The 22,822-nt window shown below is 45.0% G+C and overlaps 1 protein-coding gene, 1 long non-coding RNA gene and 1 pseudogene across 11 annotated transcripts in view; 2 read left to right on the top strand and 1 right to left on the bottom strand.

Moving 5' to 3' along the window:
- Positions 1-10,846: 10,846 nt before the first annotated feature.
- On the top strand, positions 10,847-13,700 carry LOC118713713. Its single transcript, XR_004986365.2, has 3 exons — positions 10,847-11,052; positions 13,333-13,546; positions 13,578-13,700. It is a non-coding gene; the product is annotated as an uncharacterized LOC118713713 (long non-coding RNA).
- DENND5A (DENN domain containing 5A) overlaps positions 11,388-22,822 on the bottom strand; it is an 83,545-nt gene continuing 72,110 nt past the window's right edge. For 3 of the 10 annotated variants that reach the window (XM_036428605.2, XM_036428611.2, XM_036428607.2), the window contains 10 exons: positions 22,341-22,425; positions 21,764-21,892; positions 19,463-19,584; positions 17,442-17,587; positions 16,759-16,877; positions 16,222-16,403; positions 15,586-15,668; positions 14,968-15,091; positions 14,204-14,372; positions 11,388-12,399 (listed from right to left, as the gene is read on the bottom strand). In XM_036428605.2, coding sequence (XP_036284498.1) covers positions 12,216-12,399; positions 14,204-14,372; positions 14,968-15,091; positions 15,586-15,668; positions 16,222-16,403; positions 16,759-16,877; positions 17,442-17,587; positions 19,463-19,584; positions 21,764-21,892; positions 22,341-22,425 — 1,343 coding nt within the window. In that variant the 3' untranslated portion in view covers positions 11,388-12,215. Of the gene's footprint in view, positions 12,400-13,994; positions 14,031-14,127; positions 14,479-14,967; positions 15,092-15,585; positions 15,669-16,221; positions 16,404-16,758; positions 16,878-17,441; positions 17,588-19,462; positions 19,585-21,763; positions 21,893-22,340; positions 22,426-22,822 lie in introns of those variants that run through there. The other 7 variants (XM_036428615.2, XM_036428606.2, XM_036428609.2 and 4 more) reach the window with 7 other exon arrangements.
- LOC118713712 lies at positions 18,131-18,509 on the top strand (annotated as a pseudogene).

Raw genomic sequence — 22,822 nt, 5'->3', positions numbered from 1 at the left:
CTGAACTTCACTCTCTCCCCACCACATCCAAACAATCCTATCAACTCTACCTTTATACCATCTCTCAAAACCATCCTCTTCCTCCACACAGCTGCCTGAGCTCAGGGCCGAATCATCCCCCACCTTGTCTGTTGCCCTGGTCATGGTTCCTTACCGGTCTCCCTGTCTGGACACTCACCTCCTTTCTGTGCACCTTCCACAATGGCTGCCAAAGTGAGATGTAAATTTCATACCATTCCCAGTCTTTCTTGGGCTAAAGTCAAAACTCCCTTGATATAACCACTCTGGAGAACTGTTGGGTTGTATCTACTGTAGCAAAACATGCCTATCCACTTCTAGGTATATACCTCAGAGAAATTAGTGCATAAGTGCACCAAAGAACATGTATAAGAATGTTCAGAATAGCTGTGTTCACACTAGCACGGAACTGGAAATAACCCTCATGTCCACCAACTACAGATCACATGAACAAATTGTGCAATAGTCTTTCAGTGGAATGCCACGGAGCAAGAGAACAATCAAACTCTGAAACAAGCAACATGGAGGCATTTCATTATCATTACACTGAGTGAAAGAAACCAGATACAAAAGGGTACATACTGTAAAATTCCATGTCTATGGAATTTAAGAGCAGGTAGAACTGATTCATAACAATAGAATCCAAAACAGTAGTTCCCTCTGGGGATGGGTATTGACTGGGAAGGAGCATGCAGGCACCTTTGGAATGCTGGGAATGTTCCGCTAGATCTGGGTGTATATGGATGTGCCCATATATAAAAATTTGTTGAGATGTTGGCTGGAAATTATGCACCTTATGCACTTTATTGTGTGTGTATTTTTTTAAGATATTTTATTTATTTCAGAAAGGAAAAGAGAGGGGAGAGATAGAAACATTAATGATGAGAGAGAATCATTGATCAGCTGCCTTTTGCATGCCTCCTACTGGGGATCAAGCCTGAAATCCAGGCATGTTCCCTGACCCAGAATCAAACCGTGACTTCCTGGTTCATAGGTCAACACTCAATTACTGAGCCACCCTGGCCAACTGGGTATAAGTGTTTTACTTCAATAAATAAATTGAAATAAGAGTTGCCGCTGAAACCGGTTTGGCTCAGTGGTAGAGCATCGGTCTGCGGACTGAAAGGTCCCAGGTTCGATTCTGGTCAAGGGCATGTACCTGGGCTACGGGCACATCCCCAGTAGGGGGTGTGCAAGAGGCAGCTGGTGGATGTTTCTCTCTCATTGACGTTTCTAGCTCTCTATCTCTCTCCCTTCCTCTCTGTAAAAAATCAATAAAATATATTTAAAAAAAAAAAAAAAGTTGCCAAGCCAAAGACCTTTATGATTCAATCCCATTTTACCTTCCTTGCTTCTCTCTTATAAGCTCTGCTCCAGGAACATAAAATTACTTGTATGAGGAGCTTGTCACTTTTCCCCTTATACATTTTTCTTTTACACACACTGCTCCCTTTGACTGAAAGATAGGACATCTGTCCCAATAACTATTTGAATAAATGAAGTGCAGCACCTTGATTACCCAAGGACAAAGGTGTTTGCTGAGATGTCTCCAAAAAAACAATGAGCTATGGGTGAAATACTCTGCAGATTAGCCGATCTAACTAGGGGACTAATGTGGGAAGGAAAACCCATCTGCTCTTACATACACATTAATTTCTTCTCCGTAGAGGCTTTCACATCTCCTGGGAAAGTTTTTCAATATGTCTGAACTGGATGTGAGGTAATAAATTTTTTAGTTATTTACCCTATCTGTTCCCTTCTCTTTCCCAACAGATATCCATCCCTCCCTGAGGCAGTCCGGTTCCTAGGAAAGAAGCTGCACGATCTTCACGGCAGGCTTTGGAATTGGCTTCAGACAGTATCTTTCATTCCATCCCCCTGGCAATAGTCATTGGTTCAGAGATAAGCATTTGACAATGTTCCAATCAAAGTGAATGTTGGGCCCTTTGTTTGGAAGGCTGGAATGGCAGGGCTCTCTGTTCTCCTGGGGATGTGATTGTGGTGAATGAGAAGCAGGAACAGCCTTCAGGATATGAAGGGGACTAGGGGAAGCCAAGAGAAACACTGAGACACCAACCCAAAGGCACGCCCCACCTCAGCACCTCTGGTGATATGTGCCAATACATGTCCTTATTTTTTAATTGATCCCCTTTTTAAATTTATATTTTATTTTTACTTATTAAAATTGTGGCCGAAACCGGTTTGGCTCAGTGGTATAGTGTCGGTCTGCGGACTGAAAGGTCCCAGGTTCGATTACGCTCAGGGGCATGTACATTGGTTGTGGGCACATCCCCAGTAGGGGGTGTGCAAGAGGCAGCTGGTCAATGTTTCTCTCTCATTGACGTTTATAGCTCTCTCTCTCTATCTCCCTTCCTTTTTGTAAAAAAAAATCAATAAAATATAATTTTTAAAAAATTGTGGTAAAATATATGTAACATAAAAATTATCAAAGAAGGTTAATGAGTTCAACTATAAAAAATAAAAATAAAAAAACCCAAACCTCTGATGTTAAAAAAAACATAAATGGAGTCAAAGAACAAATGGTAAACTGAAAAAAAAATGATGTTAATTAAAGACCAGTGATTCAATAGAAAACGAGCAAAGGACATGAATTAAAAGATATGTAATGATTTTTAAACATATAAAACAAAAAATCCAAAATTTGATAAAGCATTCTTCTGTTAAGATTAAGGAAACAGGCATTTAAAACATTAGTGGTGGGAGTATATATTGATATAAATTTTACAAAACAATCTTAAAGTATTTCAATTAAATATATATTTAATACAGATTGACTAGCACAAAATGTGCAAAATGACATGTACAAAGCTATTCATCACAGCAACATTTGTAGCAGCAAAAGATTAGAAACAACTCAAGTAGCCATCAATAGGGGGCTAGAAATATAAATTATATAACATCCATAAAATAGAACATTATACAGCTAAAAAAAAAAAAAAGAAGAAGCTCTGTATGTTCTAATATGGAAAGATCTCCAAAATATAATTTTCAAGGAAAATAAAGGTGCAAAACAACATGTTTATTTTGCTACTTTTCCTATAAAAACAAGAATCTATATTTGTATTTGCTTTTATATGCATAATCTCTACAAAAACATATAAGAAATTAAGAGGAAATCAGAATAGATGGAAGTCAAGAATGGGAGGGATGCTGGCTGGTGCGGCTCAAAGATTGAGCATCTCTCCATGAACCAGGGGGTCACAGTTCGATTCCTGGTCAGGGCACAGGCCCAGGTTGTGGGCTCCATCCTCAGCTGGGGATGTGCAGGAGGCAGCTGATCAATGATTCTTCCTCATCATTGATGTTTTCATCTCTCTCCCTTCCTCTCTGAAATCAATTTAAGAATATTTTTGAAAAAAGAATGGGAGGTTTCAGTGATTATCTCTCATAGCTTTTAGCTATTGAACCATCTGACTATATTGCCATAGGAGGAGGAGGAGACCTAGAGTGGAGGTGGTTTTTATTGTGTTTTTATTGTTACCACCTGAGAGACCTAAAATCAAATGAAGTCTAGATCCCAACCAATTTTTAAAATCATGCTAATTTTCAATGTGTGCTTTGTTTGTAGTTCATTTTCAGCTGCAGAGTATAAGTGAACTTCTCCTGCTGCCTTAGAATTGTTGACACCTGATGATGGTGAGTGATCATCCTGGACCAATTTACACTAAACCGGCAACAGATAACATCTTTTAAATTCTTGTGGCAACACTGATGACTACTGCCTAAAGCCCGTGGGAAGATAATCGGCAATCAAAAGACACACTCACATACTCTTTGGTCAGTCATTAAAATCATCAGACAAGATTACTGATATTAGAGGTGTTTTAACCCTTTTAAATGAGCTCAGAGAGCCTATTAATAACATAAGTTGTGACGTGTGGTATCTTGCAATTATCTGTTGATCCATTTTGGTCTTTCATTTAATTATAGGTCAACACAAACCAGTTTATCAATATTTATTTCTAAAATATTGTTCATGTCCGTGTTTAAGAAAAATACAGCTTATATAAAAAAACTGGGCAGCTTGTGCGACAGAAGCAGGGAATTTACAATGTGTAGGAAAAAAATAATCCCATAACAGCTCAAGTTAAAGGTCAGGCCCTAGAATAAACCTTTGGGAAGTTGAGATCATTATGACCCCAGCCAGGGCAGAAGTGTTCAGGGCCTGCCCCACCCCAGAGGAAACAGCAGGGTCAGGGAAAGGAAGGAAGGAACCTCAAGATCCAGGGATTTTCATGTGTCCAGCCTGCCCCACCTCCTCAGAACTAGTATGAGTGAAGGAAGTTCAAGACAGCAGGGGTCCCACAAGTGAATGTAAGCCTATGAGCGTGGACATACATGCCACCCCACACGTTTCAGCTTGGCTAAAAATACAAGTCCATGAGGTGAACGGAGGTGTAGACTGTCTGCTAAGGCCTAGGAGACACCTTGACAGCTCTTCTTCCCCATCCCTAATCCAATCCATCACCAGGCTGTACAGTCTTGCCTCTGAAGCAACACTAGAATCTTGTCCCTTCCCTCTAATTCCACCACCATTCCTACTGCTTCTTAAACACCTAAAACAGTGTCTGGCACATAATTGGGACTCCATAAATATTTGATGGAAAAATGAACAGAAGAATAAATTTAAAAAAAAACACTATTGTTTTTAAGTGTCAGCCAGAAGACTGGACCATGCTGACCTAGTGGACTACCTCCAGCAGGCCAGGGCTGACAGAGAAGCAAGCTAGCTCAGAAATGGTCATAGAAATAATGAGGCCCTGAAGCAGTAGAGGCCTCATGAAGTAAGTTGGTAGAACTTAATCATCAGATGCCAGGCGGCCATAATTACCTCAAAGCCTTACAAGGTTGGAAAGACAGACAAGGGTGCTTGACCAGCAGGGAGCTGTGAAAATGGTCAATAGGACATAACGTCCCTGGGAGCAGAACAGATCACCAACAAGGGAGCCGCTTAACTTCCACAACCAGAATTGAGTAGCAGGGGGCAGGATCAGCTCCCAGAGCTGTGCCAATATTTAGATCCAGAGCCCACCGACTAAAGGGAAGGCCAGGCCCTGGGATCTAGTGACAACTATTTACTACATAGATTCCTGTAGGAATCCAGGAATGACCTATGGCTACCACCACACACCCAGGTGACTGTACGCCATGGAAAGGGGAATGCCCAGGTGTTTCAAGGACTCCAGGGCAAAAGGTATGATCTACTGTTAACATACAAAGACCCAAAGTGTCGTCATGACCCCCGCCCCACTGGAGTAGGACTAATAAATAAGAGTCCTGGCTAAAGCTCAGCTGCAGTCTCCTGGGCCCACAGATCTGTCCATTTGGTCATTTCCCCAATCCCCATGTGTATAATTGGAATTGATATACTGGCAATTAGAGTAACCTCAACACTGAGTCCTCAGCCTGGAGATCTGAGCAATCATAGTGGGGAAAACCAAGCAGAAGTCTCTGAAATTGCTCCTCACCCCCACCTAGCCAAGATATTAAATTTTTTTCAAAAATCACAACTTGAGGGGGCTGGAGGCTGGGAGAGATTAATGCCACCAAAGACGTAAAGGGCACAGGGATGGTGGATTATATCGGGTCTAGTAATAATTGTCGTTTTTTAAACATTCGTTTAAAATCTTACTTGGCGTTGACTTGTATTGACATAACCTTCAAACACGTGGTATCTACAGAACGTGTGAAGTGCAATTAACAAGTTTTGCTTGAAAAAGTTTGTGTTTGGTTTGGTTTTTGTTGCAAAACTAGGGCTAAGAAGATGGCGGATGAAGAGCATATTCGGCACTGCATGCTTTACAAGTTCCAATTAGGAAGAAAAGCAAGTGAGGCTGCAAAAAACATCTGTAGTGCTCTTGGTCAAGATGCAGTTAGCGCCAGAAAATGCCAGCGTTGGTTTGAGAAATTTCGCGAGGGAAATTTTTCGTTAGATGACAAGAGTGGTCGAGGCCGTGTGTCCAATTTTGATCAAGAAGGTCTTCAAGCTCTTTTGGTGCAAAATCCTCAAATTACCCAACAAAAGCTTGCGACAACTTTAAATTGTTCACAAAAAACAATTTCCAATCAATTACGTGCACTTGGCAAAGTCCAAAAGTTTGGGAAATGGGTTCCTCATGAGTTGACCGACAACAACCGTAATCAAAGAGTCACAATTTGCAGTTCACTCCTCTCTCGTCAAAACCGTTTGCCGTTTTTAGAGCAAATTGTCACCGGAGATGAAGAATGGGTGCTGTATGTTAATTTGAAAAGGCGGCCTCAATGGTTGGACAAAAATGAGGCTCCGCAGCCCACGCCAAAACCTGACTTGCATGCGAAAAAAGTGATGTTGTGTGTTTGGTGGAATTTTAAAGGAATTCTTCATTATGAACTTTTACCATCTAACCAAACCATTACAAGTGCAGTGTATAGTGCCCAATTGGAAAGGTTAGCCCAAGCTTTAAGAGAAAAAGAACCCGCGCTGATTAATCGGAAGGGCGTAATTCTTCACCACGATAACGCACGACCGCATACTGCAAGAATCACTGCTGAAAAACTGCGCCAGTTGGAATGGGAAGTTCTTCCTTAACCTGCATATTCTCCTGATATTGTCCCTTCCGATTACCATTTGTTTCGTTCTTTGCAAAACTTTCTTCTTGGAAAAAAATTTAATAATGAAGAATGCCTCAAAAATGCATTGACCGAATTTTTTGCATCAAAATCACAAGAATTTTACAACAGAGGGATTAAAATGCTTCCTGAGCGTTGGGCACGCGTTGGGCACAAGTAGTAGAAAACAACGGCAACTATATTGTTGATTAAATTTTGTTGTATTGTTTAAATAAATTCGATTTAAAAAGGTATTAGAAAACGACATTAATTATTACTAGACCTTATATCTGTTTAATTCTCCAGTCTGGCCCCTGGAAAGCCAGATGAGTCCTGGAGAATAGCATAGGCTACCACCGCTTCGCCAAGGAGTAGCCCTAACTGTTGTGCTGAATGTGCTGTCATTGCTTGAGCATACCACTCAGACCTCAGACACACGGTATGTGGCCACTGAGCTGGTAAATGCGTTCTTTTCCATTCCAATGGAACAGGAGAATCAGAAACAGTCACACTCATGTGGAACATACAATAATATTCATTTACCGTTTTCCTCAAAGCTACGTTAACTTTTTTTCAAGATCTGGACCATCTGGACATCCCATAGAGCTTTACAGACCCATTACATCATGGTGACTGAATGGGAAAAGCAAGGGGTGGCTAATTTATTGAAAACCTTGGTAAGACATATGTGCTCCAGAAGATGGCTATAAACCCTAAGAAGATTCAATGATTTGCTACCCTGGAGCAGAAGAAGGTTCTACAAGAGATTCAAGCTGCTAAGCAAATATTTTATCATTTGGGTCATATGATCCAGTGGACTCCCTAGTGTTGGAAGTGTCAGTGATGAGTAAAGCAGCAACGTAGAGCTCACTGCAAACCCCAGTGAAAGAATCACACAGCAGGCCCCTTAGACTTCTGGAGCAAAGCCATGCCATCTGCACCTTTTGAGAAATAGTCCCTAGCACGTGGCTGGGTCCTGTTTTAAACAAAACGCTAGCCCTGTGGCTCAACTGGTTGAAGTGTCATCCCATATACCGAAAGTGGTGGGTCCAATTCCTGATCAGGACACATACCCAGTTGTGGGTTCGATCCCCAGTTGGGGTGCATGCGGGAGGCAACCAATCAATGTTTCTCTCTCATTGATGTTTCTCTCTCTCTCTCCCCTTCCCCTCTTTAAAATCAATTTTAAAAAATAAATAAATAAATGAAATGCTAGACTATGAGAATCGAATGACAGTACATCAAGAACTTCCCATTATAAACTGGACTCTGTCAGACCTGCCAAGTCATAAAGCCAGGTGCAGCCAGCAGTATTTCATTGTAAGATGGAAATGGTAACTGAGCTTGGTTTGCTATTGGGTTAGCTGGGTGTATGGTGGAAGCTGAAAATGGACAGTGGCTGCCTGACAGTTATGTTCAGGAGCTGCCTTCAAAGACAGTAGGAAGCCAAGGAAAACAAGAGAAAAACCTTCCCAAGTGAGCAGAGTGGCAGGTGGTGCACCTGGTTATGGAAGGAGAGCTTTATGCAGGGGAATACATACACATTCCCGGGCAGTGGCCAGTGGTCTAGCTGTCTGGTCAGAGGACTGGAAAGGAAAAGTCTGGAAGTCCAAGGTCAAGAAGGTCTGGGTAGAGGCATATGGATGGTCATTTTAGGAGTAGGCATCAAGTAGAAAAGGCTTTTGTATCACACATTACTACCACAAAGCATCTACCTACCACAAAGCATCTACCATAGAAGAAAACTGAACAAACAAGTAGGTTAAATGACTCAGCCACTCTGACATTGGCCATCCTGGAACTGGCTTACCAGGCACATCAAGGAGTTGGTCACAGTGGCAGAGATGGAGGCTATTCTGGCTACTGCTGCCTCGGAATGTCCAGTCTGCCAGCAAAAAGAGACCAATGCTGAGTCCCAGATATGAGGAGACCGACCAGCCACTTGATGGCAAATCAATTATAGCAGGTCCTTTCCATCCTGAGAGAGCCAGCAGTTCACCTTCACAGGGACAGGGCTCTATGCTGGGAATGGGTGAGTCTTTTCTGAGACAGCACCAATACCCAGAAGTTCAGACCTGATCATCAGGTATGGAATTCCATTCAGCATGGCTCCCAACCAGAATGTCCATTTCACAGGAAAGGAAGATAGGAGTGGGCCCATGATATTAGGATCTACTGGTTATCTATATACTACACCATTTGGAAACTGCCAACCTCAAAGAGCACTGGAATGGCCTACTGAAGGCACAATGGAAGCACTGGCTTCAATAATCTGCAAGGATGGTGGAGTGCCATCCTTCGGGATATAATGCAGGAAATCAGAGACCTGTATGTGGCGCTGAAACATAGGTTCCAAAACCAAGAAGCAGGAATGGCCACAGGTTCAGTCACTTCCAAAGACCCATTGAGGGAGACTGCTTCCTGGTCCTTCAACTCCAGGTTCTGCAGGGTTGGAAGTGCTGGTCCCCCAAAAGGGCACTTTCTTGCAGGGAAACACAGAAGTAAGTTCTGTCTGTCCCAGGACCCTGCTACCAGGACAATTTGGACTACTTGTGTCTAAGGACCAGCAGACCAAAAAAAGAGTCATCATCTTGGCAAAGATCATTAAACCTGAATAGCAGAAGGTGGCAGGGCTGCCTTAATACATCAGGGATGGGTAAAACACACGTGAAACCCCTGGTTTCTTAGCAAAATAACTGATTCCAAGTTTAGGACGGAATATGTACAAGAGGAGCCTATAGCATCTTGATACACCCAGTAGCAACTACTCATCATCTCAGGAGCCAACTTAGGAGGCTCCCAACAGCCAAATAGAAACAATTATAATAAATGCAATGGAATGAAACCATCAACTACATTTAAACCCGAGTTCATCATCATATTTTTTTTTAAATGCCACCTTCTAAGAATATCAGGGAGCCCAATCCAGTTCGTTATCCTAAAAGTTTAATAAATAAAATTACATACTTATCCTGCTTTTCCTATACAAACTCTGAAAGATCAAATAGATGAGGGGCAACATTTCCTAATAAAATTACTTCACCTAATAAATTAAAACAAAATGATAGGTTAGAACATCTCTATGTTGCATTGCCCCCTCCCAAGTGAATTACTTACAGGATGTAGGCATTGAGCAACCATGGCTACGAATATCAGAAAAGTAAACATCAGACACGATGTGCCTCCTGATAAATGAGCACACAACCACCTCTCTGGATCTAGCTGCTGATTTGCAGAAAATGCAGAGATGATGGAGCACAGTAAACTGCACCCTAGCATAAAATTAGCAAAATCCAGGCTGGAAAACTACAGATCAGTGGTCTAGTATCTTCAACAGATAAACTGTTAAAAAAAAAAAAAAAAAAAAAAAAGCTGTGCTTATAGAAGAAACTCTTTAGATTAAACAAAACTTAAAAGCTGTATCAAGACCTTAAAAAATGAGGAAAACTATAATGTGTAAGGATCTACACCTGGGTAATAAAACAATAAAGAAACTTGCCCTGGCCAGTTTTCTCAGGGGTTAGTGTGTCAGCCCTCAAATTAAAAGGTTGCAGGTTTGAGTCCAGCGAAGGGCATATAATCCCCCTTCCTGCTCCAGAAGCTCCACTTCCAAAAAACCTGAAGAACCCCATTGTCCTTCAGTTAGACAGCTGTTGTGCAGCCCACTAACGCCCCCTGCCTGCAGGATGCTGCACTGCAGCTGAACTAGGAGCCTCCAGCGCCCTTGGTCATCTCTTCAGAAAGCTTTATGGGGCACTCACCTGTCAGACACCAGGGATGAAATGAACAAGAGGCGCTCTCTGCCTTCTAGGTGCTCAGGCTAAACAGTGGTCCCAACATGAAAGCAGCAATGAAAAATGAAGGAAATCTAAGAAACTACAGGAGCATAATGAGGGGATGATTAATGGTGCCCAGCAGGAATTAAGGAACCTTAAACAATGAACAGGAAGTGGGCGCAAGGGGAGGCATTCCGGGCAGGGGGAACAGTACATGCTGAGTGAGATCAGGGAAACATAAGAGAATATTGGTGTGAGGTGTTCTACCTGATTAATGCCTCCACGAAGCAGCTTGAAGAGCTGGTTCCCATGACTCTCATAAAGCTACCATCCCAGGAAAAGGAAGCCCCTGTCTCAAGAAAGAGCTTTTTCCTGAGGGTAGACAGGATCTCAGCGTACTATGTTCCCACACCTGGTCTTCCTACCCTTTTGGGTCTGTTTTTTACCACCACATGAACTCCCTCCCTTTTGTGCCTGAACAAACTATTGCCTTAGGTTTATTAGGGCTTCATGCTCTCACCTGACCTACTGGACTAGCCCCTAACGATCTTGCGCAACCTTATGCACAGCATCCATGATACAGATTAGTATCATTCCAGTCCCCTGGTTAAACAACTCTATCCTAACAGGGAAGGATCCTCTGTCCTAGGTAGAAATGGCCCATCCTGACTCAGTCAGGTGATGACCTTTGCAACCGTGGCCAGGTCTTTCTCCGTCTAGCCTCCTCCTCCTCCCCTGTGTGCATCCCTCTCAAATAACCATGTGAGTTAACAGCTGTGAAAGCTCCAAGTGCTGCAGCGGGAAGGACCCAGGAAACACCACCCCTCAGGGCATCCTGGGCAGCCCGCAGCCCTGAGCCAGCTAGCCTGCAGGGAGGGGGGAGCGGAGAGAGAAGCGATGCTGCAGCCTGGTCCTCAGACAGAACACACTGCACCCTCACCGCCCACTGCCCACAAACCCCCATAAAAACCAGGAACCATGCCGTTTTGTTTCAGGTGTTTTATTAAGTAGGCCAAACGGTAGCTGGTTTCTAAGTTGCAAAACAACATAAATTTAACAATAATATAGCCAGTTAGACTGTGACAAGCTTTTTCTTTCCTTAAAAAAAGGAGGAAAAAAAAAAAAGGAGGACTTAAAACACACAACGGAGGGTTAAATAAATAATATGGGGGGAAAGGAAAACCTGTTAAAACATGCTTGTTTACTTCTGCGCAACTGCGTGCCAAGAGGAAACGTGATTTTCTGCATAATGATACATCTTAGCATGTCTTCTTCCCAAATAATACTGACAAAAAAAAGAAAAGATGTGGACTGACTTGTCAGTGCTTGAAGAGGCACTACTAAAAATCCTTTGATTGGAGCTTCGGGCTTCCACTCCGCACACCTGTGTGTGGCCCAGGAAAGCCAAATATCCGCAGTAATGTTAATATAGAAAACATTGGTTAAAAACGATGTGGAATGGCCTCACGGGCGCAGCAGGGCACGGAGGCGAGCTGCCCTGCACGCGGAGCCAGCCTCAGCCTGGGAGGCCGCCGCTCCCAGCGGCCGCAGCGAGGGAGGGCACCCGCTTCAAAATAAGCGGCGCCAACCTCGTCTCCCTCTCCCTATCACTCTTTCACATGAAAGTGTGTAAAAAGCAAATCAGCAAATAAACTCTAAAATAGATTATTTATTCCAAAAATCCTCTAGTTTTCTTTTTACAGTGAGTGTACATCTCCTCTCCGTCTCCTGCACGGCTCCTTTAGTCCTTGGGAAGACGGCGGAGCTGCAGGGGAGTCTCTCTCAGTCCTGTTGCTAGCTGGTGCTGAGAGGTCAGATGTCGATGCCCTTGACCAGGGACGTCTCTAGCGTGATATTGAACTCCTGCAATGTCTGCAGCACGCGGATCAAGGAATTGACAAGTGTGTGGTCTTTGATCAGCGCCACATCCTCATACATGTGTGCGGTGATGGGGCAGTCGGCCAACAGGGCAATCCAGTGGTGTAGGAGGTGATCTCTGGCAGGGCAGGATCAGTCCAGGTGGGTCAGAAGGGAAAGAAAGGGAGACGGTTAGTGCAAGGCCACGGGGAAACTTTGAACAAAGTCCGAAGCTGGAGAAGTGACTAGTTCCCCACAGCCCCTTTTTCCTTTGGAAAGAGGCCTTACACAGCAGTAAAAGGCTCCTACTGAGGGCTGCCCTGCCCCCGGACACCAACCCAACCTGACCCAAATCAACCCTGACATGTGCCACCAGGCCTGTTCCTCTCTAGATAACCCCACCACCGAACAGACACCAAGTCCAGTCAGCAGCTTCATCCAACTCAACAGCCAAGTCTCTAACCAACAGCCAGTCGATCCTTCCTCCCCACAGCTACCACCACCAGGAGTAATACCGAGAGCTAACATCCACATAGAGCTTAGCATGTACCAAGCACTGTTATAAGATATCTAACCATCATTGCAACCCCATGATCTATGATAATAAAAGCATAACATGCAAACTGACCGAATGGCCCAACAGTAGAACGACCATCCGGACGAAGCTGGGGCTGCGAAGGCCTACTCTTGCATGAATTTTGTGCACTGACCCTCTAGTATGATATAATGCCAATAGTGCTATTATAATCCCCACTTTATAGAAGAAATTGAGGAGCACAGAGGTTAAGTAGCTTCTCCAAAATCACACGGTTAGTAAGTGGCTGATGTGGGATGTGGGATGTGAATCTGGTTCCAGAGTCTGTTTTTTACCACCACATGAACTCCCTCCCTTTTGTGCCTGAACAAACTATTGCCTTAGGTTTATTAGGGCTTCATGCTCTCACCTGACCTACTGGACTAGCCCCTAATGATCTTGCACAACCTTATGCACAGCATCCATGATACAGATTAGTATCATTCCAGTCCCCTGGTTAAACAACTCTATCCTAACAGGGAAGATCCTCTGTCCTAGGTCCTTAGCGCCTCCTCCCTGAAGCCTTCTCTGATCTTTCTCCTCTATGTTTCCAGCATCCCGTATAATATAAACGTATATCTCTTTTTTGGGCTCTCACAACCTTCTGCCTTGTACTGTATTTAATTGGGACAAGTAAACTTCTACATGGTAGGAGCCATGTTTCATTCAGCTCTATTCACACCATCTCTATTCCTGCCATCACGAGGCCTATGTTTATTGAAGGAATGACTATGTACAAACAGATTCGTATGTTTATTGAAGGAATGACTATATACACTTTTTAAAATTTCTCCAGTGGGGTGGTTTTATTCCTTCCACCAACATGTGGCTCTTGGCCTGGCTGGTATGGCTCATTGGTTGGGCTTTGACTTATAAACCAAGAGGTCACAGTTCGATCCCTGTCAGGGCACATGCCTGGGTTGTGAGCTTGATCCCCAGTGAAAGGGGGGGAGGGTGTGCAGGAGGCAGCCAACTGATCAGTGATTCTCTCACACATTAATATTTCTATCTCTCTCTCCTTTCCTCTCTGAAATCAATAAATATATATATTTTTAAATGTGGCTTTTCCTCCTCTGCTACACACACTCTCACCCCACTCCCACCCACATGCATGTACATAAAGGAAATTCGAGACTCTAGGAAGTCCTCTCAGGCCTCACCTATCCAAGAATGCCTGGTCATCAGCCCCTCCCCACCTGCACCACCTGGTCATCAGCCCCTCCCCACCCCTGCACCACCTGGTCATCAGCCCCTCCCCACCCCTGCACCTCCTGGTCATCAGCCCCTCCCCACCCCTGCACCACACCAGGACGCCAGCACCACCTCCACGGCTGGCTGCTATGGACTCTGGGCTGTGAGGCTGCAGTACCTGGCTCCCAAGCACACCAGCATCTGGAACTTGCCATCCTTGCCAATGTTCCGGGGAGTATTGTTGATTGCAGTGACAAATCGGCAGAAATTCCGGGCCCTTGTATGCCAATTTTCCTCAGGAACAACTTCATTCTGCTCCAAAGTCTCATAATAAGTTTGTGCTTTTTCTGTGAAGAGGAGGAAAGCTTGCCAATGACAAAGCCTCTTAAAGCCGACCTGTCTCACTGTCCTACCGGCCACCAGCCATGGGCCTCTCAATGTTGATGTAAGTAACTTAATGAGAATAACATGAGTGTTCTGATGTCTTTCATCACCTTTCAAAAATGATTCCTTTATTCCTTATCCTTATTTTTAAAATTTGCGTTGCCCCTGATATAAAGATGCTACTTTCTCTAGTCTGAAGATTTAAAAAAAAAAAACTCTTGAAGGAGAAGCTCCTTGTATAAAAATTCTCTCTAAGTGGGCACAACACTGGTCTCGGGCTGGCTGCTAGATCTCCAAGGAAAGAGTGTGAGGACTCATGACTAAGCATCTGTACTATATACAACAGATGCTTAGAGAATCTTCTCCATCCAGTTCTCAGGAGGTGAGGGGTGAAGATGGGGGAACTTCTGTCATTACTTTTGGTGAAAGGCAGGGCAAACAACAGATCTGAGAGTTACCTGATTTGGCTTCTGTACCTCAGACCCCAGTGGTTAGCACCCACATTATGTTGGTGAGTCAACATGTTTCTACATGCACACACATCCTAGTCCAACTCACCCAGGAAATCCCAAATGAAGACATTTTTGAAGAGACGGGGTGATTTAAATCCATGCTGGAAAGCTTGTTCCAGAGCCGAGACAAGACCACACTCTCCACAAAGCAACAGTGTCAGACTGCCTCTCTAGTAAGGAAACGGGAGAGAGACAGGCTTGCCTCAAGCTGCCCTCCCACCCTGCATCCCCAAACTCACAACCCACAGCCAGGAGGGCAGCAAAAGACAGGAGGGACCCTGTCTGTTCCCCCAGCACCTGGCACAGTGCCTGGCTCAGAACAGCTCTCAGTGAATAGCTATTGAGTGAATGAATAAATGAATAGATGATGAACGTGGGTTCCCACCAGAGGGACAAAGCCAATGTGGCCATTATTCAGGAGACAGGCAAATCCTGAAGAAAATAGGAATATACACTGTTCACTCGAGGCCCCAGGACTCTGATGGGCCATTAGTGTGTAAGGAAAACAGGGTAACCCAAGCAGAGGCCCCCAGAGGAAGAAATCTGCTCAGTCTCAAACTGAGGCACACTGTACATTCTATGCTGTCCAAGCACATGGGCCAAGAACAATATTATTCTCTCTCAGTCAATGTAAGGCCCTGGGCTGGAGGGCAGGAAGGCTTACCTCTTTCTCAGGCTTATGGAAGTGCTTCACAATGCCATTGACCGCCTCCCCAATGGACTCCTGGATCTGCCCAGTGTTCAGCTCTGATAAAAACCAAGCAGACACCCCTCACCAATCTCAGAGGCTCACAGTGCTCAGCTGCCTGAGCAGGAAACTGAGGACACTGTGAGGGCTCCTGGGAGAGGAAGGGCAGCCTGACCGTGGGAAAAGTAGCTCTCACCCACCAAACTTTGCTGAGCTAGCTCTTCCTAAAATCTTGGGAGGAAAAGCAGAGTCAATACCTTCGAGTTCTGTTTCTAAGAGAAGCTGGTAAAGTTTATTTTCCATTTTACCCTGGAGCATTTGGCAACCAAAGGAGGGCTACGCCTTGGCTGTGAAGCCCTGGAACCAAGAAAGAGAAGGCCTGACAGTAGACCCCTCACCTCTCTAGGATCAGATAAAATAGTTCGGAGGCCCCAGGCCAGCCTCCATAAGCTCTCCCCTCTCCTTCCAGGCCTCGAGGGAGATGTTAGATGATAGAGGTGGTTCCTGAGGAGCTCACAGGCGGGATTTGGGCTAACATATCAGGGCTCCCAGAGGCCTGCCCACATTTCCCAGGCTGGGCAGCATGAGGGCCCACCCTCTCTCCCCACTTACTGGGCTTGTTGTTGGGTGAGATGGTAACAAGCCTGCGGATGACGCTGGGGGACTGCTGCAGGGGAGGAGTCCGACACGGCCTCTCGTCCACCTCGGGCTGCGACGTGAGCAGCTCTCCCACTAGGACCCGCTCCAGGCTTCCGTCGTCCATGCCCTTCCCCAGCCACCGGCCACAGGGGAACCTACAGGTCAGGCAATGGCCTGTCAGAGCTGCCTACTGCTCAGAAAGAGCCATGAACAAAGCCATCCCTGAGGATCCCTCACGGGCCTGCTCATTCATCCCCTGTGCACAATCAGGGAGTGATGGGCAGCCTGAAACCTGTCACAGCAATGTCACACATCTCCCCTTGGTAAACCCTCCTCCTACTTTTTTTTTTTTTTAGGTGCATGAGGCAGAGCCAAACAGGAAGTTGCCCCAGCCGATCACAGCCTACCCTGAACAGTCTCCTTGAGAACTCCACACACCCAAGCATCAAACACAGCCCCTGGTGGTACCCTTGCCCCAGCATCTTAGCGCATAGCTGAGGGAACACTTACTTGTAGGTATGTCCTGTGATCTCGTTCCTAACCATCACATACTCCACCAGCCATTTGGCATACAGCCCAGAGTTGTCATGGCCTATCTGCACAGTAGTGAGCTTCCCCAGGTTCTGGCACTATGAGAAAACAGCCAAATAGAGAAAATAAGGTAGGAAAAGGAAGTAGGAAAAAACAGTGACACTCCTTGGAGGCTGACATCTGACTGGCTGCCTGCAACCTGGCAGGGACAGAGCTCCTGGTTCCACCTGTCACCAAAGCCAGCAGTACACACCATCTCAAGAGGGGACAATGGCTGCTACCTACAGAGAGAACAGGGCCCAGGAGCAGGCAGCTCTGGAAGTGGGATGGCAGTCTGAGGCCATGAGGTCTCTGTGAACATTTGGGCCCAGCAGCTGAAAGAAGTCTTGGGGATTTCTCAGCACACTATGGACAGAGAGGTGTGAAAGCGCAGATGGGTAACTGCCTTCCAGCCAGATACTATTGTATTTAGACAGGGCAGGCTCCCCACTCCTTGGGTCAACCCTTGGCTCAGATCATCTCAGGACAGGTCAGCTGTGCTGATGCATAACACTGTATAGAGCAAGGCCTCCAAAAACCTCTGCAGAAAGCTCCAGAAAAGCAGCTGTTGCAAACTCAGATTTCCACAGAGCTTAGAGTTGTGGTTCCCGGACAACACATACCTCAAAGGTCATCTCTAACACGTTCCTGGGAATCTGCAGGATCTGTGTCTCACCCAGTTCTCCCGAGATGCAAATCCATGGGTTGGCGGTGAACATGGAGCCCCCCAGCTTCTTGCTCGGTACAATCAGGATATGGTAGGGGATCACTGTTTAGGGGAAGCCACAAACGCATGGAGGAGGATCAGAATCCCTCCCACACCTGAAAAGGCCTGCTCCAGGCATGCTCAGATGATTGCAGCCATAGCACAGTCTGGAGCAGCAAGTCACCAGGGGCTAGTCTCTGGCTGGCTCAGAATATTAGCCAATCCTCCCATCAATCTCACGCCCCATCAGGTTACCCCCAAACATCAAAGGTCCAAGCCCATATGCAGCCTCAGAGCTAAGTCAACTTGTTCCTTAAATAACATCACCAACTCGACATTGTGCTGAATTGCTTTTCAGAGCACTTCCATCTATCATCTCTTGCACTCTAGTAACAATCTCAGGAGAGGCCATGCAGGTATTCTTTTTCTGAGGCATGAGAGGGAATTAGTTTCCCACGGGTCTCCTAAATTCTAGTTCAGTGCTGCTTCTACTGAAGCCTACAGCCCTGTTCTCTGAGAGGGGAGATGGATATCACATAGAAACAAAAGTGCACGCTGGGACATGCAGCTGACTATTCGGGACCACGGAATTTCCATCCCAGAACCATGGCCCAATTTGTCCACAACCTCGTGGACAAGGCCCCCGCATCAGTAAATGCTGCTATGACAGACTCAAAGCGTTACTCGCCACAGTTTGGCACTGTGCCGAGGTTGAGCTGATTCCTAATCCTTGCTGAGAGCCTGAAAAAAATAGTCACTGTACTCAAAATGGTAGCTTCAAACAGCTCACAGTTAAGGAAGCTCTGCTGAGTGGGTTGGTGGCCACTGAGGTGTGGATGTGATTTTATGCTGCGAGATCATAGGCAAGTGTGGCATCATTGGTTCTAATGTTTGAAGACAGATCTTTAACATCTGCTTCTTTTTGGTCTATTATTTGAAAGTTCTTAGACCACGAGCAATCAGAATGGTATTTGAATTTAAAAAGATATATTAAAAAAAAAAAAAAAAAAAAAAAAGAGTCCATACCACACTACTGAGGCTGTTGAGTCTCTGGCCAAACAATTAGTCCTAGAGCAAATACAGAGACTACCCCCACCCAACATCCTGGCACCAAAGAAAGATAAGGCTCCAGGGGCCTGCCTTAGACTATACTGAACCCTCTTCCTCACTCTGAAAATAGGAAGAATGAGGCCCACAGGAGGGACAGACTCTGCTCAAAGAAACCAAATGAGTTAGGGTCTGGACCCAAACCTCCATGGCTATGTGGAAGACTTGCCTGTCCTTTTGGGCAGTTCTGAAACCTTCTGTGATACTGAATGACTCTCTCAGCCCAAAACCAAAGGGAAATTTCTTTACAGGTATAGAGGGCAGTGAGTTTCCCCACCGCACCCAATGCGATCCATCTGCATCTCCTGAGGCTTCCAGGGCAGTGTCTGGAACAACAGTGACAACACGATGGCCAAAAAGACTGAGCTCCCCAGTTCAGAGCTCAAATAAGAAGCTTCAGAGAAAAAACAACCTCCAAGGAGGGCATTGCACCTCTCTCCCACAGAAGCAAAAGGTAAATCAAAAGTACAAGTAATCATCTTTTTTCTTAAAAAGGGGACAGTGAGCCCTAACCAGTTTGGCTCAGTGGATAGAGCATCGGCCTGCAGGCTGAAAGGTCCCAGGTTCTATTGCGGTCAAGGGCATATACCTTGGTTGCGGGCACATCCTCAGTAGGGGTGTGCAGGAGGCAGCTGATGGATATTTCTTTCATTGTTGTTTCTAACTATCTCTCTCCCTTCCTCTCTGTAAAAAATCAATAAAATATATATATATATATATATATATATATATATATATATATTTTTTTTTTTTTTTTTTAAAGGGGGGCAGTGAGTTAGCCTCAGGCAGGCTCATGAAGATAGGAACTAAGAAGGCTGGTGGGGTACTCACGGATAGTTGTGAAGACATTGGTGAAGCAAAAGTAATCGACGGCATTGAAAGAGAGGAGGTGATAGAGGAACTGCTCCTTCTCGTCATCACAGCGCAGGAAGGCATAGCGCTTGTACAACTTTCTGTCAGAGAGGAGACAATACATCAGTCTCCCAGCCAAGAGGAGAAGAAAGAGGCTGGAATTACTCAGTTCTGGAAGGAGCCAGCTAGGGGAAGAATGAGAGGTCAAGCCTTTGTTCTTTAGAGCTACCTGAAAAAGGAACAAAAACAGTTACTCTAACTGAGGGCTAGAGGGAAAGTGGCTTAAACTATAGCAGGAACAACAAAAACCAAACTTTACCCTGTGTCCAATGGTGGATGTTACTACAATGTAAAGTGCCAGAGGTCATAGGATCTCTCTCCTTCCTTTAACTGAGGACCCAAATTCTCTCTGGGAAGACACAGACCCTCGCAGGCATCTTGCTAGGGCTTCACCCCAGTGTGTGGTGTTGGAGGAGCAACGACAGGAGGTCTGTGGTCAATACTCATTCCCAGGCCAAGACTCAGATCCCAGCTGACCTGAGACCCACGGGTCAGAACACTGCTCTGACTGTGAATATAAGCCAGGGACACCTCAGAGACAATGAAGGGCAGAGAAGGGAAAGAGCCAGGTCACACACCAGGGAGAGCTATGCAGACCACGTCCTCCTCTTTTATAACTTTCTCCCATCTCCATTCCGCATCCCCATTGCTTACTCATCAAAAACCAACTTCTTTGCCTGACATTGCAGGCCTTCTGCAACTGCTCAGCAATGATACCTTCTCCAAGGAGAGGGGACACAGAGAGCCAAATGTACAGGCCCTCAGCACATCAGTGATGAGAGAGAAATGCACACAAAAACAACAACAAAAGAATATAACGATCCTGGTTGCCAAGACTGCAATCATCAAGGCCAAAGAGGTATGAGATTCAGTATACCTGTCAGGTTCGACCTAGTCAGGTTTATATGGTGCTTTCAACAGATACTTCACCAAACAAGGCCTACTATGTGCAGGTGCTAGAGAGGGAAGCACCTACCCTCAAATACAGTCTAGATGAATTAATCCGGTAAAGACCACAGTATAAGACTGCCCATAATGAGTTGCCAAATGCAAGGCTCTCTGAAATTGAAGCATTTCCACTTCTATCTGCCGAAGAATAATTCTGCTGTATTTGAAGCTTCAATGTTCCTAGAAAAAGAGAGGCCTGAAGGATGGCACAGATTTAAATAGGCACGTAGAAAGAAAATGACAGAATGTGAAAACCAGTTTGACTAGGTTTGAGAGCTCAGAAAAGTGACCAGTTAGCAACGAGCCTGAAAAGTTAGCCTAGAGTCAAATGAAGGAAGGCCCTAAATATTTAAGGCAAAGGGCCCTGCCAGCATGGCTGTGGTTGAGCTTATGAACCAGAAGGTCACAGTTGGATTCCCAGCTGGGGCGAATATCTGGGTTTCAGGTTCAATCCCCAGTGTGGGGTGTGCAGGAGGCTGCCAATCAATGATTCTCTCTCATCATTGATGTTTCTCTCTCTCTCTCTCTCTCTCTTTCCTTTCCTCTCTGGAATCAATAAAAATATATCACAGTTGGATTCCCAGCTGGGGCGTATACCTGGATTTTAGGTTCAATCCCCAGTGTGGAGTGTGCAGGAGGCTGCCAATCAATGATTCTCTCTCATCACTGATGCTTCTCTCTCTCTCTTTCTTTTCCTCTCTGGAATCAATAAAAATATATTTAAATATAAAATATATTTATATATATTTAAGCCAAATATGTCTACAAATCTGCCCTACAAATAATAGGTTCCTGCAACTTGCCTTAGAAGTAAAGGTCCAGAAAGGAAAAGCAAGGACTTAGTTACTGTGGGCTTGCCCTGGGCCCAGGAGAGAACAAAAAAGATAAAAGTATGTGTATGTGTGTGTGTGTGTGTGTGTGTGTGTGTGTGTGTATTAATTAGAAGTTTCCTTGTAATTCTGCAATCTTTCAGGAAAGAGACTGAAAAAATGCCTGTGATATAGTCACCAGAGCGCAGAGAGGAGAGGAGGAGCCTCCGAACTCGAAGGTAGCTGATGAGAACCCCCTCCTTCTCACTGCTCTTTGAGAAAGCCATTCTGGGCATGCTGATTGGGAAGGCAGGGAGAACAAATACAGCAGAATTATTCTTCGGCAGATAGAAGTGGAAATGCTGAGTTTAGCTGAATATAGCAGTGATACATAGTGTCCCATGGATTTCCAATCCCCCAGCATTCCTGACAACCTGTTCTACTCCAGGTGGAGTGGCCTTACTTGGTGAGCTCATGATCTGAGAGAAGCTGCTTCAGGTGTCTGGAAAGTAACTTTTTTTCCATGGAGAGTCGCACCCATGCTCTGGCCTTTCCCACGTCAGTCTTGATCTCCCCAATGTTCTGGATGTGCCTGAGGGGAAATGGGAAAAAGAAAGTGAGGGTGAGTGGGAGATGAACTCACTACCAATACCTCCCCTGAAAAGCCAAGGGAGACCTAGTGAGACAGCTCTATCCACCCCTGGGAGAGTGCATCTCTCTTATTCCCTAAATCCTGGGCTCCCGTGTAGCTTTGCCAGATAAGCTCACCTGTACAACTCTCAAAAAAAGCAAGGTTAACCAAGCCCTTAGGCGATACTCTGATATAATTCTCAAAAAATGTCAGGAAACCTCACTGCTCTATAAACACATCATAAAGCACAAGGCCAGTGAGACACTGTTAAGTAACGTGGTTACTTCATATGGTTAACTGAGATGCTGTGGAAGCACAGGTCACTGAGACACTGTTAAGTAACGTGGACACCTAAGCAGCAACTGGAAACAGGATTTTGGTGGCTTATTGTGTCTGAGCCCACACTGACCTCATATCCTGAATGAGGGAGATTCTCAAGGGAGACATGACTGAGCTGGCATCGGACTTCCTCCGTTCTGAATCAACAAGTATTCCTAGAACAAAGAAACTGGTCATTTCTAAGATCAGACTATCCAAATAGCTGACTACCCTTCTAATCTCAAATCACATATTTCTACAGGAAACAGTTATTTTTATAACACTTTGATCAATCATTTCATAATATTTATTAAGTACCCACTAGGTTTCAGATTTAATACTTGTATGCATATTATTGCATCTAATTATTTAATAACTTATGAGATAACCAAAGAAGGTTATCATAGAGGGAACTGATATTCAGAGAGATTAACTGCTTTGCTCAGTCACCAAGTGGTAAAGTCAGATCCTCTGGCTCCTACTCTGGCACATTCTCACCACAATGCATAGAAGGCAGTGCTTCCAACTTGGAGGCACTACTTTTGTCCTGCTCTTGCCTCAAAATAGGCTACA

The sequence above is a fragment of the Pipistrellus kuhlii genome, unplaced genomic scaffold (assembly GCF_014108245.1).
Source record: "Pipistrellus kuhlii isolate mPipKuh1 unplaced genomic scaffold, mPipKuh1.p scaffold_m20_p_9, whole genome shotgun sequence".
In the NCBI taxonomy this organism is placed as follows: domain Eukaryota; kingdom Metazoa; phylum Chordata; class Mammalia; order Chiroptera; family Vespertilionidae; genus Pipistrellus; species Pipistrellus kuhlii.
The sequence above is the reverse complement of the archived record's forward strand: the minus strand, read 5'-3'. Positions and strand labels throughout refer to the sequence as shown.